We start from the raw sequence: 19,772 nt of genomic DNA, 5'->3' as shown, positions 1-19,772 counted from the left end.
CGGGGAGTTGGCTGTGAGTGGGGATGGGGAGTTGGCTGTGAGTGGGGATGGGGAGTTGGCTGTGAGTGGGGACGGGGAGTTGGCTGTGAGTGGGGCTGGGGAATCGTCTGTGAGTGGGGACGGGGAGTAGACTGAGTGGGCCGGGGAATTGGCTGTCAGCCATTGCCAAGGCGCCCTCACCGGCTTCCAGGGTCTCTGGAGTCTCAGAATCGTGTGTGCCAGACCCCAGACTGCTGCCACTGCTGGCTCAGGTTTTTCTGGAAGCTCCATGGCGCTTGCAGGAGTCTGGAAGATACAGGTCCTACAGGCAGTGGAGAGGGTGCCCAGGGCCCTGCCTGCCTCTTGGGAGTCCGGCGTGAGCCCCTGGGTGGTTCTGAGGGTGGTGCCCAGGCATTGGGTTCATTAAAATGGGCACATGCTCTTCTCACCTCTTCAAGTGATGTCTGTGTAAACACTCTCTCTCAGGGTCCTGTGTGTGTCACATTAAACAAACACCAGAGGACAGATTCACCAGAGGACAGCATAAAAGTTATGCTTTTGTATGTGTATGATGGGGAGTGTTGTAAGGAAGCAGAGGTCCACAGGTGTGGCAACCCCTGCACATTGGTATTAGGGTAGAACAAAGAAGCCATAGTGGAGAAGCAGGAACGGTTGCAGCAGGTCTGCACAGATGCTCACTGTAACCCACTGCAGGATGCTTCCCTCCTCCCCACCAGGGGCTTCACCTCGGATTCCAGGGGACTAACTGCTCTGCCACACCTGTGGGGACTGAGGCATTGTCTTGTGATCACCCTGTGCCCCACCCCCACTCTTTGTCACCTGAACCTCGTGGGTCCCAGCCCTGATTGGGTCAGAGCTCCCACACTTGGCGCCCTCCGCTGTGTGCTCTGGCCTGGGAGGGACTGCCCCTCATCTTCTGCACAGGGTCCTAAGAGGTCTCTCCTCTCAGGTCCCTTTCTGGGGTTATCCCTGTGCCAGGAGGACTGTGGACGTATGGATGGGTCCCTGCCTGGGCTGCCCTGTGGGGGAACGAGAGTGGTCCCTGTGAACTCGGAGAGTCAGCCATTGTCATGGTGGCCAGGACAGTGGCAGGGCCAGCAACTTCCGTATGGCCTGCCGAGGCGCATGTCTGTCAACTGGGACCCCACCAAGGGAGGGGGAGGTCAGGGGGTCGGTGGCTTCCTCACACCCTACGGGTATGAGGAAGGTACCAAGGTGGAACCTACCATCAGGGCCAGGGACCTACCATGACACCTCCCACCCACCTCAGGAGGCTGGGGCCAGGATGGAGGCCAGGGCCAGGATGACAAGTGGTTTCTGGGTGGGAGGGGCTAGCCATACAAAGAAGGGAATGAGAACTCCCTAATCCCCAACTAAACCTGGTAGGGTGGGCCAGCAAACTGCCAAGCCCAGCAGGCTGGGCAGCATGGCCCCAGGCGGGAAGGGACTATGGCATGCTGCATCACCCACCACTGTTTGCAGACAAGTCGCCCCGTTTAGTGGTGGCCAGTGAACAGGGTCAGGACTCTCCAGTCTGTTGAAACAGACGTGGTGGGAACTGGGCAGCGAGTATGGTGAATGGCAGTGCCCCAAAATATGTCCACGGCTTAACTCCTGGAGTCTGTGAAGTGAGGTTTTCATAGATGGATCGAGGACCTGGGGGTTAGCCTAGACGCAGGCTGGGCCCTAACTCAAGGGCCCGTATCTACATGAGGAAAGCAGGAGGGCTCAGACGAAGTGACAGTGACATCAGACAGCAGAGCCTGGAACAGAACCCTCTGCCCAACAGCCATTGAGAGCTGGGCACCCAGGCGTGGGTTCTCCCTGGCCTTCCCATGGCCATAGGTTTCCAGACTCCATGATGGGCGAGAAGAGGAACAGCTCTTCAAAGCTTCTGGTTCTAAGGCCAGGAAGAGGAAGCGGCTGGGACTCATAACCAGGAAAAGGAAGTGGCTGGGGCTCATCTCATACCCAGGAAAAGGAAGTGGCTGGGGCTCATCTCATAACCAGGAAGAAGCAGCAGCTGGGGCTCATCTTATAACCAGGAAGAGGCAGTGGCTGGGACTCATAACCAAGAGGAAGCGGCTGGGACTCATAACCAGGAAGAGGAAGCAGCTGGGGCTCATCTTATAACCAGGAAGAGGAAGCAGCTGGGGCTCACCTCATTGCCAGGAAGAGGAAGTGGCTGGGGCTCATCTTATAACCAGAAAGAGGAAGCAGCTGGGGCTCATCTCATAACCAGGAAGAGGAAGCAGCTGGGGCTCATCTCATAACCAGGAAGAGGAAGCGGCTGGGGCTTATAGCCAGGAAGAGGAAGCGGCTGGGACTCATCTTATAACCAGGAAAAGGAAGTGGCTGGGGCTCACCTCATTGTCAGGAAGAGGAAGTGGCTGGGGCTCTCATAACCAGGAAGAAGAAGCAGCTGGGGCTCACCTTATAACCAGGAAGAGGAAGCAGCTGGGGCTCACCTCATTGCCAGGAAGAGGAAGTGGCTGGGTGGGGCTCTCATAACCAGGAAGAGGAAGCAGCTGGGGCTCATCTTCTAACCAGGAAGAGGAAGTGGCTGAGCTCTGCTAATTCCTCCCAGGCCATGTCTTCTTGTCTCCAGCACTAGCAAGGGACTAAGCTTGGGAACACAGAAGATCTAGTCTACAGCAGGCCAGCCTACCAGAACTGACTGATATGTAGCCAGTGTAATAGAGGAATGGTTTATACAACTACATGTGCTTAGTGGCATTATATCAGACCGTGAAGCCCTATAGCAATCATTAAAAAGAATACACAATGTGGAGGTAGTAAGAAGCAAAAATGGCAAATACAAGTAAAAAGCCAAAAAATAAAAATTAAAAAAAAAACAAGTCAAAGGCCATCTGTCAGAATGGATAAAAATGTAATGCTTAACTCTTAAGGGACCTGCCACAAATTCACCCTAAACAAAATGGCACAGACAATGCAAAAGGAGAGGAAAAGGTGTCTCAAGTAGACAGTGACCACAGGAGAAGTGGTGGGTGACCTCAGCATCAGTCTCCAACAGAAAGACAGTATCTTGGGCAGGTTTTGGATGCGATTAATTCAGGACAAACAGGCACACACATCTGTGGGTGCCAGACTAGTGTCTGGCAAGTCCCAGGAGCATAGGAATGACTTAACTTGCAAAGGGAAAGGAGAAATGTTACACTATGTAAGAGGTTTTGGAAGTTTGTTGCAGTTTGTGTTTACTAGGGACAGCCGTCACAGGCCAGCGGGCTGTCTGCTGGACAGTGTCCTGTGAGGAGTGCCTACCTATCCTGTTATCTAAAGAGCTGTGTACTGAGGCTTGCCCTCCAGTCTATCAGGGCTTGACCCCATTGTGAATGTTCACCTTGGTACCAAAGCAGGCATCAGAATGACTGTGAAGGCAGAATCCCCTTGGCACAGAGCCTCAATCTGCTATGAAGAAACAATCTGGCATGCCTCACGCCCCCAACAGCTCAAAACCCATAAGGCCTGTGGACCTGGCAGCCAATGCCAGTCCCAGCTAACATTCCAGCATCTCTTTCTTGGCAAGTAGTACAACAGTGGAAAGAAAGTCAGTGAGGCTGAGGACTTAGTAAATAGTAGTATGTTCAAAGAGACAACTGTGTAATACCACCGTACTTTCTACTCAAGAGTTCGCAAGAAGCTGGGTGCTGCTAGTGGCTCACACCTGAAATCCTAGCTCCTGAGAGCTTGAGATCTGAGGATCAAGGTTCAAAGCCATCACGGGCAGGAAAGTCACTGAGACTCTTACCTCCAATTAAGCTACCAAAAAGCCAGAAAGTGAGCTATGGTTCAAGTGGTAGAGGGCTAACCTTGAGCAAAACAGCTAAGTGACAGTGCCTACATCCTGAGTTCAAGCTACATAACTAATGTGCGTGCGTGTGTGCGCACGTGCACGCGCGCGCGCACACACACACACACACACACACACAGAGTTCATAATAAACACACCAGGTGAATGACGGGGTGACAATGTCTAAAGAGAAATATACTGTTTACTTGATTTATAGTGACATCACCTTTATAACAACAATTAAAAAAATGACATGCCACATGCTAGACCAAGAAACAAGTCTGACAAACTTGAAAGGCTTAGATTCACACAACATTGTTGGCTGATCACAAATGATTTAAGGGGAAAAAAATCAGTAACAGAGCTAATCTGGAAAATGTCCAAATATCTGGAAACAGATTGCTTTCTAAGGAACACCTGGGCCAAGGAATTATAACTGTTAGGAGAAATGAAAACAAACATCTGAACCTGTGGGACACAGCTCAAACGCTGTCTCAAGGAAGAATTACAGCTCTAAATGCTTAGAAAGCTTCTGAACCAAGAAGCTAAGCTTCCATTTTAAGAATCTAGAAAAAGTTAAACTCAAAACAAGTCCAAGAAAATGTATCAAATTAATGAAATAAAAAGCAACAGAGAAAAGCCGTGAGCTCCAAAGCTGACTTTCTGAAAGGATGAACACATATCAATCTTGAGTTGAGATTACTCAAGGCAAAGAGAAGACAAAATCCCCCGTCTCAGTAGAAGCACTTCCCACAGAGCCAACATACAGGACAAGGGACTACCACCACACCTAGTCCATTAAATTCTGACAGCTGTAAACACATTAACCCTGGGGTAGGTATCTCATAACCAAGCTACAGTGCAAGGTCCTAGGAGGAGGAGCAGGCTCAGTGCTCATGAACATCTCTAGTAAATGCAAAGTCGAGAGAGATACTGAAACCAAAACAAGAAGATTCTAAAAACAGGTTTAATATTTAAAACGTTTATGACACAGGCATCACTCCCTTTACAAGTGGGCTTTTTGTACAAAGCATTAATGTAAAATTTACTTCACCATGAGAAAAGGATGTGATAGTCTATCAAATGCACCTACTCATTTTACACCTGGCACATTGTGAAGAAAGCAAAGAGCAGAAACTGGTAAATACTGCCGCGCTTCACACACCCACGGAGGGCCTGATCTCTGAAGATCCTATCTGACTGCTACGGGAAAGCACACCAGGACCCTTTCTCCACTGCTGTATCATAGGAACAACTGAATAAAACCAGCTCCTATCAGAAAGCAGATTCCTCTGTGACCTGCCCACCTTTCGTGCTGTGACTGCACACTTACTTAGGTGGACTGTCTTTCTCTTGTTTCTATGAGAGCTATGTTGCTTACTTTAGTTTAAACGATCTTGTTAACAACCTGTGTCTGGTGGGCTAAAGGCAGGATGGAATAAACATATTTAAGTGGCACACAGAATTTGCATTCTTTTAAAAATTAGAAATGACAAGCCATTGTCTTCTAAGTATGCGCTTAAAGCAGCGCAAGTACATGCCTTCCGGTGACAATGTGCTCCGGCCACAGGCCTTGGTGGCTTGCAGAAAGAAGTGCGTCTGAAGCGTCACACACTCTGGTTCTTCAGAGAAAACCAGGGGGCTGCAGAGTCAAATGTGGGTGGAAAGCTTCTTTTTTTCTTCAAACTGCTTGTCCACTGCCAGAGACAGGGCCTGAAGGAACCCCTCAATGGTGACAGTAGGTGCCTGGAAGGACAGTCAGGGCTAGCTGGTTCTACCAGCAGCCACACCCCACCCACATGCAGACTATGCGGAAGCTCAGGTCCGGTTTGTACCACACCCATCAGGATGAAGCTCAGGCCCACTGCAGGGACCCAAACTTTATCTGTTCTCTTCAGATGAAGTGAACACTGTAACCCACACAACTCTGTTTCTAGGAGAACAGAAACGGCTGACAACAGGAGTCAGCCACCAACTCACTGGGGCTGTGGGGCCCCAGGCCCTGCTTCGTAATAACCAAGAGCCACTAGACTCTGATGTCCTGTGTCAAATGGCTCCACTCATGCCTCGTGGTTGTCTGTTACCTTGGTGCTGAACCCCAGGCCCAGAACAGGGGCTGCTACTGGCTGGGTGGAACACCAGGCCACCGACCTAAAAGAACCTTTTCAAGATCCATGTTTTATTGTCGACGATGTCAGATACTCAAGGGGCCTACTGGCCACTGTGGGAATATCCTGGGTGGAAGGGCCTGAGCCCTCTGAGGGGCCCAGGACTGGACAGGAGGAAGTATGGCCTGAGCCCACTGGGCAGGAAGAGCTGTGGCCAGAGCCACCGTGGCATGTGTGTATGTGGGCATGTTTGTGTGGTAGAGCTACTTCCTTCTGAGAACTCACTGCCCCAGGACCATTGAGGCACCAGGGCCCATGGACAAGCGTGTGGGAAAGCTGAGCCCCTGGGAGGACGGGGTGGGAGACTCACCTGGATATACAGCGCGTGAGCCAGAAAAGGGAGCTTCCTCAGGACCCGGCCACTGAGCCCCTGGCTCTTCCTATAAAAGTAGCTACATTCAGAGACACGACTTCACATAGCAACACAAACACTTCAGGACTAATTCTACTCATTACTGTGAAGCCTGCACCCAAAGGCTGGCTGAGTGACCCAAAAGCACAAGCCACTGGGCCCTTCAGACGGGCTGTCCCTCATTCTGGGCTCCAGATCCAGGTGGGGGCTGGCAAGGCTCTCCAGACACGAGGGCTGACGTCACAAGGAGGCAGCCACCAGGAGATCCCCAAGCATACAGGCAGGTTCACAACTCCAATGTTTTTTGTGTGTGTGACAGTCCTGGAGTTGAACTCAGGCCCTGAGTACTGTCCCTGAGCATTTTTGCTCAAGACTAGAGTTTTACCACCTGAGTCACAGCTCCACTTCTCAATATTCGGTGTTTAACTGGAAGTAGAAGTCTAGTAGATTTTCCTGACTGGCTTTGAACCATGATCCTCAGATCTCCACCTCCTGAGCAGAGGATTAAAGGTATGAACCACTGGCACCAGCGATGTAACTTCAACTTTTGCAGGAATATACTGTTTTCCTCATCTTCAATTTAAGTCTTTTCGAAAGATGATCCAAATCTAGGAGAACTGCATTTTTTTCAATCAAAGCCTCCCATACATTCTAATTGTTTAAGAATACAGTTCAAACTCTGGCCAGAGATCTGACTGTTCCCAGCATATCCTCACCGCTGCAGCCTCGAGCACCATCCACAAGTGGGGCCTACACCAACAACTGCAGCCTCTCCAACTTCACTCTGTGCAGTCTCGTCTCCTGGGCTCGGTCCTTCACACTCCCTCAGCACCAAGGTTCTCCCTCACCTCTTTCCCATCAGTCTCTGCCTCTGGTGCACATGCCAGCTGGTCTCATGCTCATGTACTGAGGTGGCTGTGTGTTCATACATAGGTGTGCACTTGCACACCCACCTCTGCAGTGTGTTAAGAACTTACTTCCTTGGCCCTCCCAAGGAAACAACATCAATTAATTCAGAAAATGTCTTTTTTGCCATTCACACACACACACACTCATCAACCACAAAAATACCACCCTTGATTCACACCTTGAAATTTCACTCAAAAGCAGGCTCAGCTTTGACACGTTGTTCTCAATGAAGCCAATCATCTCCAGCTCCCGGAGGGTCAGTAGCTGCTGGCGGGGGTATATGATCTGGCACTGAGGAACAGAGGCACAATCAGTTACAGCACAGTCCACGCAAAACAGCAAAAGAGCCGGTAACAGCATGTACAAGGCAGTGCCATCACACCCCAACTTATGCAATCTGGTTAGCAAGGACTCCTCACGGATACAGGTTCTTCAAAAAAAGATGCTGCAGATAATGAAACCAGGAGCAGCCCTTTGCCAAAAGGGTCCCTCGCTGTACTTCAGGTTCTTCAAACAGGAGGTGTGCCGAACCCAGGGCCTTGAAGGCTTACAAGGGTTCTGCCTGATGTGTGTCTTCAGCTGCATCTAGGTTAGCAGAGTGACACAGGTAAGAAACTAGACCCATTGTTGTTGTTTGCCAGGCAGTGTCACCGAACGGTCTCCACGACCAAGGACGACCATGAAATTCCTTCTGCACGTTTGGGGGTTAATTGAGGGTTCTGGTAGTGTTAAGCAGCAGCGTCCTCCCCGCCGACTCACTAAGCAACATGGTGGACCGAGGGGGTGGGGTGGTGGAGAACCCACTCCAAATGTCCCAGGCCTCACCGGGCCTTGTACTTGTCAGACAAGGGCTAGACAACACACTTGAAAGAGTAGGGCCTACTTGCTTCCCAGTGGCTTTTATGACTGAACAAATGTCCACTGCAGACATTCCGTGCTTCCAGAAGAGGTCTGCACCTTCAGGTCAATCCTTAGCTCATCATCTCCCAAAGCCAGTGCCCAGGTCATACGATGACTGAAGACCACATCAAACGTGCTCTGATGGCCCCAGTACATAGGGCCTGTCTCATGCTGGCTGTCCTCAGCAGAACTGTTTACATTTCCTCCCATTACACACACTTGAATCAAAGACCCACAGAGCCAGGACAGGATGTCTGTGTGCCACAGTGCTGGCCTGGGCATCCTCCTGGGCCTCTGCCCAAACCAGCTCCTATCCCTGCACAAGGAGGCCTCCTCCATCCTGTGGTATCAGACAGGGCTCATGGAATTCCACCCTGCTAGCTGACGGCAAAGACTCTACCAGTTATCATTATCAATGCCCGCTGGCTAACTCGCTTGGTCAATACCCAGGCTCCCTACTCCAGGCTCCCAGCAGGAAATGTCTGAAACATTGGATGCCAGGGAATCACAGCTTTCAGTCAGTGACAGTGCTGTGAACTATGAGTCAGATAATGCCCTGTGAACCACACCCGCCACTGTAAGGAAAGCTGGCCTAGCAAGCCAATCACCTGCTATGCGTTGTGTCAAAAGAACAACAATACTGACTTGTAGGCACAATTTAGGTCATTAGCTCAACCTGGCAGACTTTCAGTGTTAAGAAAACAGTTAAGGCCTATGTTGAAATGCCTTACTCTACACCAAAATTCAAATTGTTTTAACTATGCTAATTAACTAAGAATATGTAAGCAATCCAGGGATTAAGAAGGAAAGAAATAATAAAGCACCTTCATTAGTTCTTCCAAACAAGAGAGGTAGATTTTGAAGATGGCTGCCGCAGAGGGTGGCCCGATGTACTGTTTGATGTCAGCTCTGTCCACAAAGGCCACATCGATCTTCTCGGTGATGTTGGAGGTGGTCAGAATCACCACATTGGAATGCCTGTGGTGGCCACAAGGACTTGTCACTGTCTGCCTGAGGTTAAGTCGTACACGGCCCTGCCCAAGAGTGAGGGGACAGGCAGGAGGACTGGCCACTGGGCTTCTGGTTTGAGAAAGGCTCAGTAGCTTCCTTCTGATGACCATGGTCTGAGAGAGCCATCTCTGACAGACCTGCAGTCAGTATGAAAGTTCCAGCCTCTGAGAGGGGCTCTTCTAGCTGTAACACACTGTTGAGTAGACTATCTCCAGGGAAAAGACTGACTGCTGCTTTGCTTCTAGAAAGCATTATGAGATCCTGCCCTATGGACCCTATTTGTTCCCTTACCTCCTTCAACTTTGGTGAAGGGCTCACTTCTGTATGGCACCCTGATCACTTTAACTAGCCCCTGGCTAGGGCCTGGCCTCAAAGCCGCCCCGGAGCCACTGTGCAGCAAATATACTTTGAATTAAAAGAGACAGGAGTAGGAGCTAAGTTGTGTGGTTATCACACTTCTCCATCTCTCACATAGAAGTCTCATTGCCAACCCCGAAATTACCTCTTAATCTGATCAATCTGGGTCAAGACGGCATTGACAACACGGATTGCGTCGGATGGCTCAGCACCTGCCCTACAGGCACTGCGAGCAGCTGTGAGACTTTCTACCTGTGGAACAGAGCAACAGGTCACAGAGGTCAGTGCCTGGCAATTCACCAGCCGCTGGCAGGCAGTGAACTCCAATGCTTGGGGCTATCTGGGGAAAGGATCCTACAGTACAGAGCACAGGACAGCAGTAGGTCAGTTAACGGGCAGGCAGAAGCATGAAGCCACCTGGGTACTAATCATAGCAAGAGGTACCTCAGGCACAGGCTGAGTACTTCCAAGTGCTCACCTCATCGATCAGCACAAACACCAGTGCTTCTTTATCGTCAATCAAGTCTTGGATCTTCTGGAACATCCTAGTTACCAGCTTGCCACTCTGGAACCAAAACACTCTGTGAGCAGTGCAGACTGACGTTGATGTGTTATAGGGGCATGTGGACATTGCTGGGACATATTCCCCCTGGGGGCCCATGAGACCATCTCTCCTGATAGTCCCTCAGAAGCCTCCCTGGATCCAAGGAACCAGGCCAGCACAGAGGGAGGTTAGCTCGCTTCCTGTGCCAGGGCACTTGGACTTAAGCACACCACTTGCTCTGCCCAATGTTGTCCAACACAGGTGGCTCCCTTTCTGGTCACCTGTGAACTTACAACCAGGAATGAGAGCATCATAGATGGCAATCTAGAAAGTGACCATGAATACTCCACATGAGTCCTCTGCCCACTGACTGTGTCCTGCTTTGCCACCACCACCACAGGATGCTGATACGAGATTCCCTGGGCACACAGCCTTAAGAACTGAGGAGTACCCAATGTGACACTGCTGTGCAGAAGGGTGGAAAACCTGCCGACTGTTCAGGTGTGCGGAATGTTCATCCCACCGAGCCTGAGGTTGGGGATATGGCCAATGGGGCCTCTCAGGCTCCATGTGCTTCTAATCAGATGTAGTTCTGAGTCCTCTGATCAAAGTTGGCTCCATTGTTCACTTCCCATTTTACCTATTTGTCTAAGAAGCTTTTGTGAATATTTGTCTAATACACAAGATACTGTTTTTTAAGTACATATGTAACGATTCCAACAAGTAATTAATACTTACTTCTGAAAACCACTTAGAAAACAAGCTGTGGCTGTTTATTTCAACTAATTGGCCATACCGGTACCTAAGATGACAAGAACACGGGGAGAAAATACTTTACAACCAGCCCCATGAACTTCATACCAGGAACCTGTGTTGTTTAACCCCACACTGCCACATTCTGGGACTGTAAGCTCAGTCATCACATAGCTTTTTAAAATTTTAAAAAATACAGTGCCAGCTGTGTTCTACATAATTATGAAAAATGCAACAGTTGCAATCAATAACCCTAGATTGCACAACTGAATTTTTTATAATCTCATTTGAACTAAACAGCAGAAATTCAAACTTCAATCTACTTATAATTTGTATTTCATGTTTAAAAATTCTTAAGGGCTGGGAAGGTGGCTCAGTGGTAGAGCGCTTGCCTTGCATGCCTGAGGCCCTGGGTTCGATTCCTCAGCACCACATAAGCAAAAAGAAAAAAGCTGGAAGTGGCGCTGTGGCTCAAGTGGTAGAGGGCTAGCCTTGAACTGAAGAGCTGAGGGACAGCGCCCAGGCCCAGAGTTCAGGCCCCACAACCGGACCCAAAAAAAAATAAAAATAAAAATAAAAAAATTATTAATACTAATGTTGCAAACATAACAAAATAGAAGCATCCAGAGATTTTGGGGCCTTTCTTCCTCTTTCCACAGAACTGTGAAGAGTGTAACAACACCTTTTCTAAGGTGACCATAGAGCACACCTGACCCCTGCTGACTACTCAAGTCTACCTCTCAGGAGACTAGCATATACTCTCCCCCATAAGCAAACAGGAGACAGGACTGAGGTGAGAAGCTGGCCAATGCCCAGACCTCTAGTTTTCTCATGTCACAAGTCTACTGCAGAAGTACTAACAGCATCACTGGCAGTACATTTAAACAGAAAACATAAGTCACTGTTATTATTTTATGGTTAACAGTCAATATTAAAGTAATGTTAGGTTATAAAAGGAGTCTAACAAAGGTAGGGTTGAATATGAAGCAAAATTAACTATAAAACATTTCTAGTATTTAAAAATAATTAAGTCCTGAAATACACATCTACATTTTTCTAACTAAAAAGTTACATTTCTTATAAATAGTATTTTCCCTCTTTGGTGCTTTAGGAAATTGTTTCAGATCTTTAAAACACAGATGCAGCTGGGTGTCAATGGCTCACACCTGTTATACCAGCCACTCAGCAGGGAGAATTGAAGATCATGCTTCAAAGCCAGCCGGGGCAGGAAAGACTCTTATCTCCAATAAACTACACAGAAAGAGCAGAAAGTGGTGCTGTGGCTCTAGCAGTAGAACGCTAGCCTTGAGCACAAAGAAACTGATGGGCCAGTTCAGGCCTAATTCAAGCACTAGGACCAGCAAAAACAAAAACAAAACCACAGATGCATCTCAATGTATCAAAATAAGGGCCAAATCTCAAAAACAACAGAGTAAAACCAAAGCACTGTCCCTATGTAAAAATATTTGTAAGAAAGCTTTGAAGAAACAAGATAGAGCAGCAACAGTATGTCACCATACCTCTCACAGGGCTTGCTCTTCATCTAGTAAGTACAAGATTTACCTCCCTATCTTGGACAATGAGGAAACTAGACAAAACCAGTAAAGTGACATCTGGTAAGGATGCTGCTCACAAGCAACAGAGACATGTGATTCTGAGAAAGAGCACAAGACTAAGCTCTAGTGCTGGCCCAGTTTTCTGCCCAGGCTATCTCCAGGTAGAGATCTGGAAGGAACCCAAAAGAGCACTCACACTAAACAACTTATGGGTACGGACAGGAGGTAAAAACTGGGAGACAGTGAGGGAAGGCATGAGACTGTCCAAAAGCAAATGTACTCTTTACTTGACTTAGGAAACAGCAACTCCTCTGTACATCACTGTTATCATAGCAATCAAAAATTAAAACATGATCAAGAACTGGGGAAAAGCAAATCAACAGAAACAGAACACTAAAACTGCTCTTGGAACTTGCAATGACAGACTGGTAGGCAAAAATACCGAAACTGTTATTATCAACTTATTCAGGATTCTGAGGAGCACATGAGAGAAAAGGAAGGCATAAAAAGAACCAAATAGAATATCTTCAGAGAAGAATAATACATTGTAGAAATAAGAATATCACCAAATGGAATTAAAAACAGGTTAGACACTGCAGAAAATCAGTGAACTTGAACATGTAGTGATAGATGTTACTCAATACTAAACAGTGACATTTTAAAAAATCTGAAAAAATTATGTAAGGCACATCAGTGGCTTGTGGATACCATATCAAGCAGTTTATCAATCACTGGCCCCTGAAGAAATGTTTTCCAAAGGTGGTAAAAATCCTGAAACTGAAAGATCTCAAGGAAAAGCAGTCAAGATCGATCACACGATCTAGGCTTCTTCTCTCAGTATGTGAGAAAATGACAGGCAGACAGAAAACACAGATGGCTGTGGAGCACCCTCTGCCACTGTACAGTACAACCATACATTAACAAACACCAGCTTTCAAGTGTCCTTGACAGACCAAGTGCACCAGGACAGACAAGGCTGCCATACCAGGAGGGCTGGTGTCCTTGATGCGACTGAATCTAACTGGAGACCATGCTGGGAACAGAGAATGAAGTGGCCTACAGCAATAGGAGCAAAGTATAAAGTGATTTATGACTCGTGCATGATGAGTGCAATTAAAAAGAGCTTTAAACTACATGAATCCCATTTCTGTGGCTTTCCCTCCTCAGATCACCAGTTACCTGCTAGACAGTCGGATGGTCAGTTTCTGGGCCAGTGCCTTGCACAGAGATGTCTTTCCAGTTCCTGGGGGACCTGTGGTAAGCAAAGCATACCCATTTTTAAGCCAGTGCCGCCACATTTCTTTAAACACTAAGTATAATACTGACAGGACAGAAAGGAAACGAATTACTAGAAATACTACTATTAGCTTACACTGGAGAGGCTAGAAGCTATTACCACAACAGTTTCAACTCTTTCTTCCTAATCGGGATGCAACCTGCAGCCAGCACACTGCTTCCTGACCAGCTGCCATTCTCAGCCTTCCAAGCAAACACCGCACTTTTCTGTCTACATCCATCTCTGTCCTCTCCTTCCTCTATGAAGTCCACTCATCAACGTGCCTTTCTGATAAATGGATGTAGCATGCCACTTCACTAGGACTGTATTTCTGAAGCACCACCATCTTCACTGTGGATAACCCTGAGGGTTTGTTTGCACACTGCACTAGATCAGGAAAGTAGTAATACAGTCTAGACCTCAAGTGTCCCATAGAGGATTATTCTCCAAAAAGATGCTGCTGGGATCTTTGAAAGTGGGCCTGCGAGAGGTTTTAGCATTGGGAGCACGACCCTTGAAAGACACCTTGGGAACCATCTCTTCCTCTTTCTCCTTCCCAGTGCTGGGATGGAAGACTTAGCCCTGCCATGGGCTCCTGCCAGAAGGGGCTGCTTCACCATGGCCCAAACTGGAAGGCCGTGACCACGGACTGCGGGGCAGAATAAAGCTTCTCCTTTGCTAAGACAATCATCTCAGGGCTTCATTATAATGGAAGCTGATACAGCAGTCACTCCATTTAAGTCTCTTTCTGGTCCTGTGGATAAACTGAAGTGCACAGAGTTGGAAGGAAGAATGCCCCAGCACAACATAGAGACACATTTAACTAGGTGTTCTTATGCTTTGCCAAGAAGGAGAGATCATACACAATCCCAAACTAACTAAAACACTCAGTGACTGCCTTGTCTGAGGCGGATGGTATGCTGGTGACATCTGACACAAGACCCTTTTTGAAAAGATCATGGGCAACATGGTTCTTTTGTTATTGTTGGTGATGGTATTTTTACTTTTGGTTTGTTTTTAGGAGGAGGGCAAAGGGAGGAGCTTAGAAATTGAGGGAGGGTGGGTGAGCAAATGCAGTCATGGCTTTGAGCACACACTATGTGGAAAATGAACTATGCAGCTTGCGGGGCAGATATGGGAGCAGGAAACTGAAGGAAGGCAAAGGAAGGAGTGACACTGCCTCAAAAGCATTGTACTCATTACCTAACTTATAAACTGCCTCTGTACAACACCTTAACAACAAACTTACACTAAAAAACAAAAAGATCATGGGAAATCATAAAATCTTATTGACATAAAGAGGATAATGTAATTTACTCTGGCCTCCTGCTTGCCGTCATTTTGTACTCCCTTGACTGTCATCAATTTTTCTCTCCACTATAATTGAAGGACCAAAAAGCCCCAAAGCCCTGTTATAAAATGGAGGGAAGAAGGGTGAGCAAATGCAGTCAATGTATTCAATGTACACTATGTAAAAATTATATGACATAAGTGAGGGTAGGGATGGAATGGAGGAGGACGATGAAGTGTGACATTAAGATGTAGTATACTCACAACCTGACTTCTGGAATTGACACCCCTTTGTACAACTATTTAAAAAACATTATTTATTAAATGTCTTTTGTAAACTATTTTCACAAAGTAAAGTTCTAAGAACCCCTAGAAGTAGGAGACAGATTTTAGTGTAAGGAATTATAACCAGCTGGGAAATAAGGCAGTTAATGTAAAAAAAACAAACAGAGTCCTAAGGCAGTAATAATCAGCTATCATGAAGATCTGGGTAAGAAATGTCTATGTCACAGAAGAACAGGATGAGGTTCTTTAAACGAACAAAGAGCTGTAACGGCGCAGAAGGACAGAGTTACAGGTACAGGCCCCTGTGGCCCATCTTGTCACATAAGCACTTGCACATCTCACCATGCAGAAGCACCACTCGGTTCCAGCTGATGATGTTGCTGTCAACATTCTTGTCTGAGAAGAGTAAGGTGGTCATCACATAATCAAGGAGCTTAACCAAAAAAGCAAAAACAAGAGAACAAGTAAAGGTACCACTATGGCAAAGGCTCCAAATAAATATGCTGTTAGGACTTGCTTCTAGAGAAGGAGCAGGGGCAGTGTTGCCACCTCTGAGGGCGTGTCATTCTAAACAGTGATCATCTCATGTCACAGCCTTCCATTCTAGAAGGTATTTCAAAAGGTAAGAGGGTACATGTTGGCTGTGACTGTTACAAAAAAAAGTAACAAACTAATCACCCTACTTAAAAGGTCAGCATGAAACCAGTGGCTAAGGCACTGCTCCTGGGGCAAGCTTCCCACGGGAACAGCACAGCAGACACAAAGGTACCTGTTGTGAGTCTTAGCAGCCACCCTGAAGTCCCAGAAAGCCCACGAAGGGAGTCAGATGCACCTGTCTTCATCTGGACTTGCCTACCTCATTCATTCCTTCTGTCTCCTTCAGGAAAACAAGCTGCCCTCATCATTTTTCCTTACCCTTCCTCCCTCAGAGACTATCCCCAGGCTGGGACCTTGCAGGACAAATATCAGGACGTGCTATTGGTAGCAGGGTTTCCCTATGGCTATGAGCCCAAGAGCTGGCAACGCTGTGGGGCAGTGGGAGTCACAAACACTTACATGTGATTTGACTTCCACATCATACACTAGGCTGTCCCAAAGCCCATGGAACTCAGCTGTGAGAGAGAATAAAACAAAGCCCTAATTTTAGGAAGTGAGTAAACACATGGTCAGCTCCATCCACATCCAATGCCTGCCCCTGCTCCATTGCTTCAGACTGAGATTCTACCAGAAAGTTCAGTACTTTCAAATTTCAGTTTTCTTCTTAAAATTAGAGATACAAAATGTATGTGCCAGAATGTATGTGACAGATAAAGTGAGGTGAACAGATCCTTTTGTCTTATCACATAGTCATCTTTTGTGGACTAGTGCTTTAACAGCTCTCCTTACAGAGCAGGCTGAAGTAGCTGCTAGAACCCAGCAGCAAAGCTCCCGGAGGAGAGAACAAAAGCCCCCAGAGGACAGAGTAAGGAAGAAGAACAGCTCGTCAGGGAGGACCACACAGGCGGAACACGAAGCATAGCAACATTCTCAGTGAGCTGCTGAAGTGCCTGCTCGTGCTTTCTTCTGTGACTATACACTCTGGATCTAGAACGACCCTCAAGGCACTTGGGTTAAAGGACTGGTCTCCAGCTTGGTGGTGTTGGGAAGTGCTATTATATTAAAAAAGGTAGAGCCTAGTGTGTGTGGGAGGAGGCATGAGGTCATCTGTGGGGAGTGCTCCTAAGGAAACACTAGGACACGGATCTTCTGTTCTCCACGTACCTGAACATGAAATGAACAGGCCCACTCAGCCACGCATTTCCATACCCGGCACCCTCCGGCCATAAAATGGGAGCCAATTGGGAATAAGCTAACACCTGTAAAACTAAGAGCAATAACCCTTCTCCTTGTAACCTAATTATCTTAAGTAACTGTTACAGTTATAGAAACTAGCACTGTGATATATTTTTCATTTATGAAGAGATAAAACATCCTAAAATCATACAGAACAACTTCCTCAGCAAAGTGGATTGACCCCATTGGCACATATCATCTTCTGATCTCAGCCATGACTGGCGCCTCGTGCCTACAGGCAGTGCCCAGTAGTCTCTGTCAGACCCCACACCATGACTGACACCCTATACCTGCAGGCAGAACCCAGTGATTTGCTGCAATTATATTTTCTGTCTCTTCCTCCAAGTTTTCACTGATGGGGCCATCTTCATTCAACTGAAAAATGTGAAGTGCAGTGGTGCATGCATTCAAATCAATGGGCTGTCAATGAGAAGGCAAAATCAAATAAAGCTACACAATTCAAAGGCCATCCCTTTTAATACTGGCTGTACAAATTAGATGCTAAGGTCTAAAAATATGCTAAGTACATAGTACATTTAAAAACAAGTTTCAGAGTAAATGGAAAGTCTTTAATTTCAGACTCAGTTCTTTCTAAGATGTGTATTCATCCCTCCTCCTTTGGACCCTTATTTCTATTAAAAAAAGGAAAGAAAACAAATCATTGCAAATAAGCACATGCATACTGAGAAAAAAAATGCAAGCAGTATAGGAGAAGAAAGGACCTACATCCAAACTTAGGTATTCAACAATACAATCATACAAGCCTAGCTAGGCATGAGTTTTTTCATGTATACTTTTCCTTTTTTATCTTTGGACTGGTTTCCATCTGTAATGGTCAAATGTGTTTACATGGTTTGGGTATGATACACACACAACATGATTGCCTGTCAGTCCTGCTCACGTGGTTGAAGCAGTGGAAGTACTGTCAAGCACACACACTGGGAAGTTAATGCATGCTCCCTTTCTATAGCTGGGAAGATGCATAATACCTTCCCATAGGACTGGGGAGGAGGGCTACAGGCCTCCTCCTGAACAAAACTAGACACACATGTCATCTGAAAATATCCTACGGAGAATACTTCTATCTCCTTATATACTTATCTGGCCACTTACTTTCATCTCTCTGGCTCATCTGTTTTATGTACTGTGCAGTAATCTAATACGACTCTGCTGCTTGTTCCAGATTTGCCCACTGGGAGCTCATTCAGGTTGGCTCCTATTTTCAGGTGACAAGTCCTCACCTTTTCTTTTCTGAGCACTTTATTACTTTCTGGTACTACAACATGACTCACATTTTCTTATCAGTTATAGGGCTATAAGTGGGGATGGGGAGGGCAAATGGAGAGGGTAAAGGAGGGCAAGAATGGCCCAAGTCCTTCTTATGCATGTAGGACAATACAAAATAATGAAATCTACCGTAACTGTTTTAAGAAAGGGAAAAGATAAATCTGATCAGGAGATACTATGCATGTATAGAAGTGTCATAATGAAATCTCTCTTATACAACCAATATATACTAATAAATTATGAATAGAGAAAAGAAACAAATAGGATATATACTGGGAGAGAGTGAAGGAAGGGGTGACACTATCCAAAAAGAAATTATCCAATTTATGAAATGGTAACCCCTTTGTACATCATTTTATAATTTTTAAAAAGAAGGATATATAGTATCTCATAATTTGCATTCCAAATGTTTAGGCTTTAACGGCAAAGTAACAATATGAGAAAAGACATTCAAGAAACTGAGCAGATACCAATGCTAAGAGGAATAAAGATGCTGCCCAAGAGATAATAGCTACTATACGTAACTTTGCATGATGTGTCTGCTATCACCTGATATGGCATATATTCTTCAAAATTTTCTTTATTTTGTTCTAGCCAATCTTGTTACTTGTGTTTCCAAGCTTAATCTTGCATTATAGTGACTATTTCCTGTTCAAATGGCTGTGTTGTTTCTTCCTTATGACTGGACCCTGAGTTTCCAGAAAAGGGGGGTGAGGGGGTTGCCCCTAGAAGTGTTTGACATCCTAACAATGTGCCAGACAGCGATCATGGCTCCTTTTAAGTTGATGCAAAAAGATACACAGGAATGAGAGAAATTGCACTTGAGCTGGTAGTTGATAAGGAGACATTTGTTTTATTATAGGATATAGGGTTTCCGTTGGAGTGACTCAATCAGCAATTAAGGAAAGAATTTTATATTGAGATAAAACTTAATTAGTTGGTTCCTTAAGTTAAAAAAATTCAAGTCAAGGACACTGAGCATTTTTTTCTGGACAGACTGTTTTCCTTAACCATGATCCAGTTTGAAAACTAAGTGTTACAGTAAAGATGCCAAAGTGGACTGGTAGACTGAAGAATACTGAGAACAAGTTTTCTATCTGGGCCTTTTCCCACTTACTACACTTGGAGACATTTCTATGTCAATAAGTAGAAACTTGCTATTTTTTAAATAACTATATCATATTTGGTGTACATTATCAAATTTGTTTTGCCGATTTGGTCAATAAAGTTAAAATATGTCAAAGTGCTGGCTATCACCAATATGCAGTACTGTCAGTAATCAGGACACTTGATAAGCCATGCTTATAGAAATTCTATTCAGGGGGTGAAGATTGGGAAGATTGGGCTGGGAAGGTGGCTCAGTGGTAGAGTGCTTGCCTTGCATGCATGAGGCCCTGGGTTCAATTCCTCAGCACCACATAAGCAAAAAGAAAAAAGCCA

General features: G+C 46.2%; 1 protein-coding gene across 1 annotated transcript; it reads right to left on the bottom strand.

Moving 5' to 3' along the window:
- Positions 1–5,273: 5,273 nt before the first annotated feature.
- Trip13 (thyroid hormone receptor interactor 13) lies at positions 5,274–17,465 on the bottom strand. Its single transcript, XM_013013848.1, has 11 exons — positions 17,336–17,465; positions 16,269–16,324; positions 15,555–15,645; positions 13,541–13,613; positions 10,791–10,854; positions 9,987–10,073; positions 9,654–9,760; positions 8,965–9,118; positions 7,419–7,531; positions 6,290–6,359; positions 5,274–5,557 (listed from the first exon to the last, which is right to left on the bottom strand). The coding sequence occupies exons 3-11, from the start codon at positions 15,628–15,630 to the stop codon at positions 5,462–5,464; spliced, it is 840 nt and encodes a 279-aa protein (XP_012869302.1). The 5' UTR covers positions 15,631–15,645; positions 16,269–16,324; positions 17,336–17,465; the 3' UTR covers positions 5,274–5,461.
- Positions 17,466–19,772: the final 2,307 nt, after the last annotated feature.

Source organism: Dipodomys ordii, unplaced genomic scaffold (assembly GCF_000151885.1).
Source record: "Dipodomys ordii isolate 6190 unplaced genomic scaffold, Dord_2.0 Scaffold21, whole genome shotgun sequence".
NCBI lineage: Eukaryota > Metazoa > Chordata > Mammalia > Rodentia > Heteromyidae > Dipodomys > Dipodomys ordii.
This window is presented reverse-complemented; position numbering and strand designations above follow the sequence as displayed.

Bases quoted from the DNA above. Each gene is read 5' to 3' on its own strand.
- Trip13 (XM_013013848.1), bottom strand. From the start codon at position 15,630: ATGACCACCTTACTCTTCTCAGACAAGAATGTTGACAGCAACATCATC. The intron at 9,761-9,986 runs GTGAGCACTTGG...TCTGTTCCACAG, and splicing joins TGTTTGTGCTGATCGATGAG to GTAGAAAGTCTCACAGCTGC. The intron at 9,119-9,653 runs GTAATTTCGGGG...TGGCCACCACAG, and splicing joins CAGATTGATCAGATTAAGAG to GCATTCCAATGTGGTGATTC.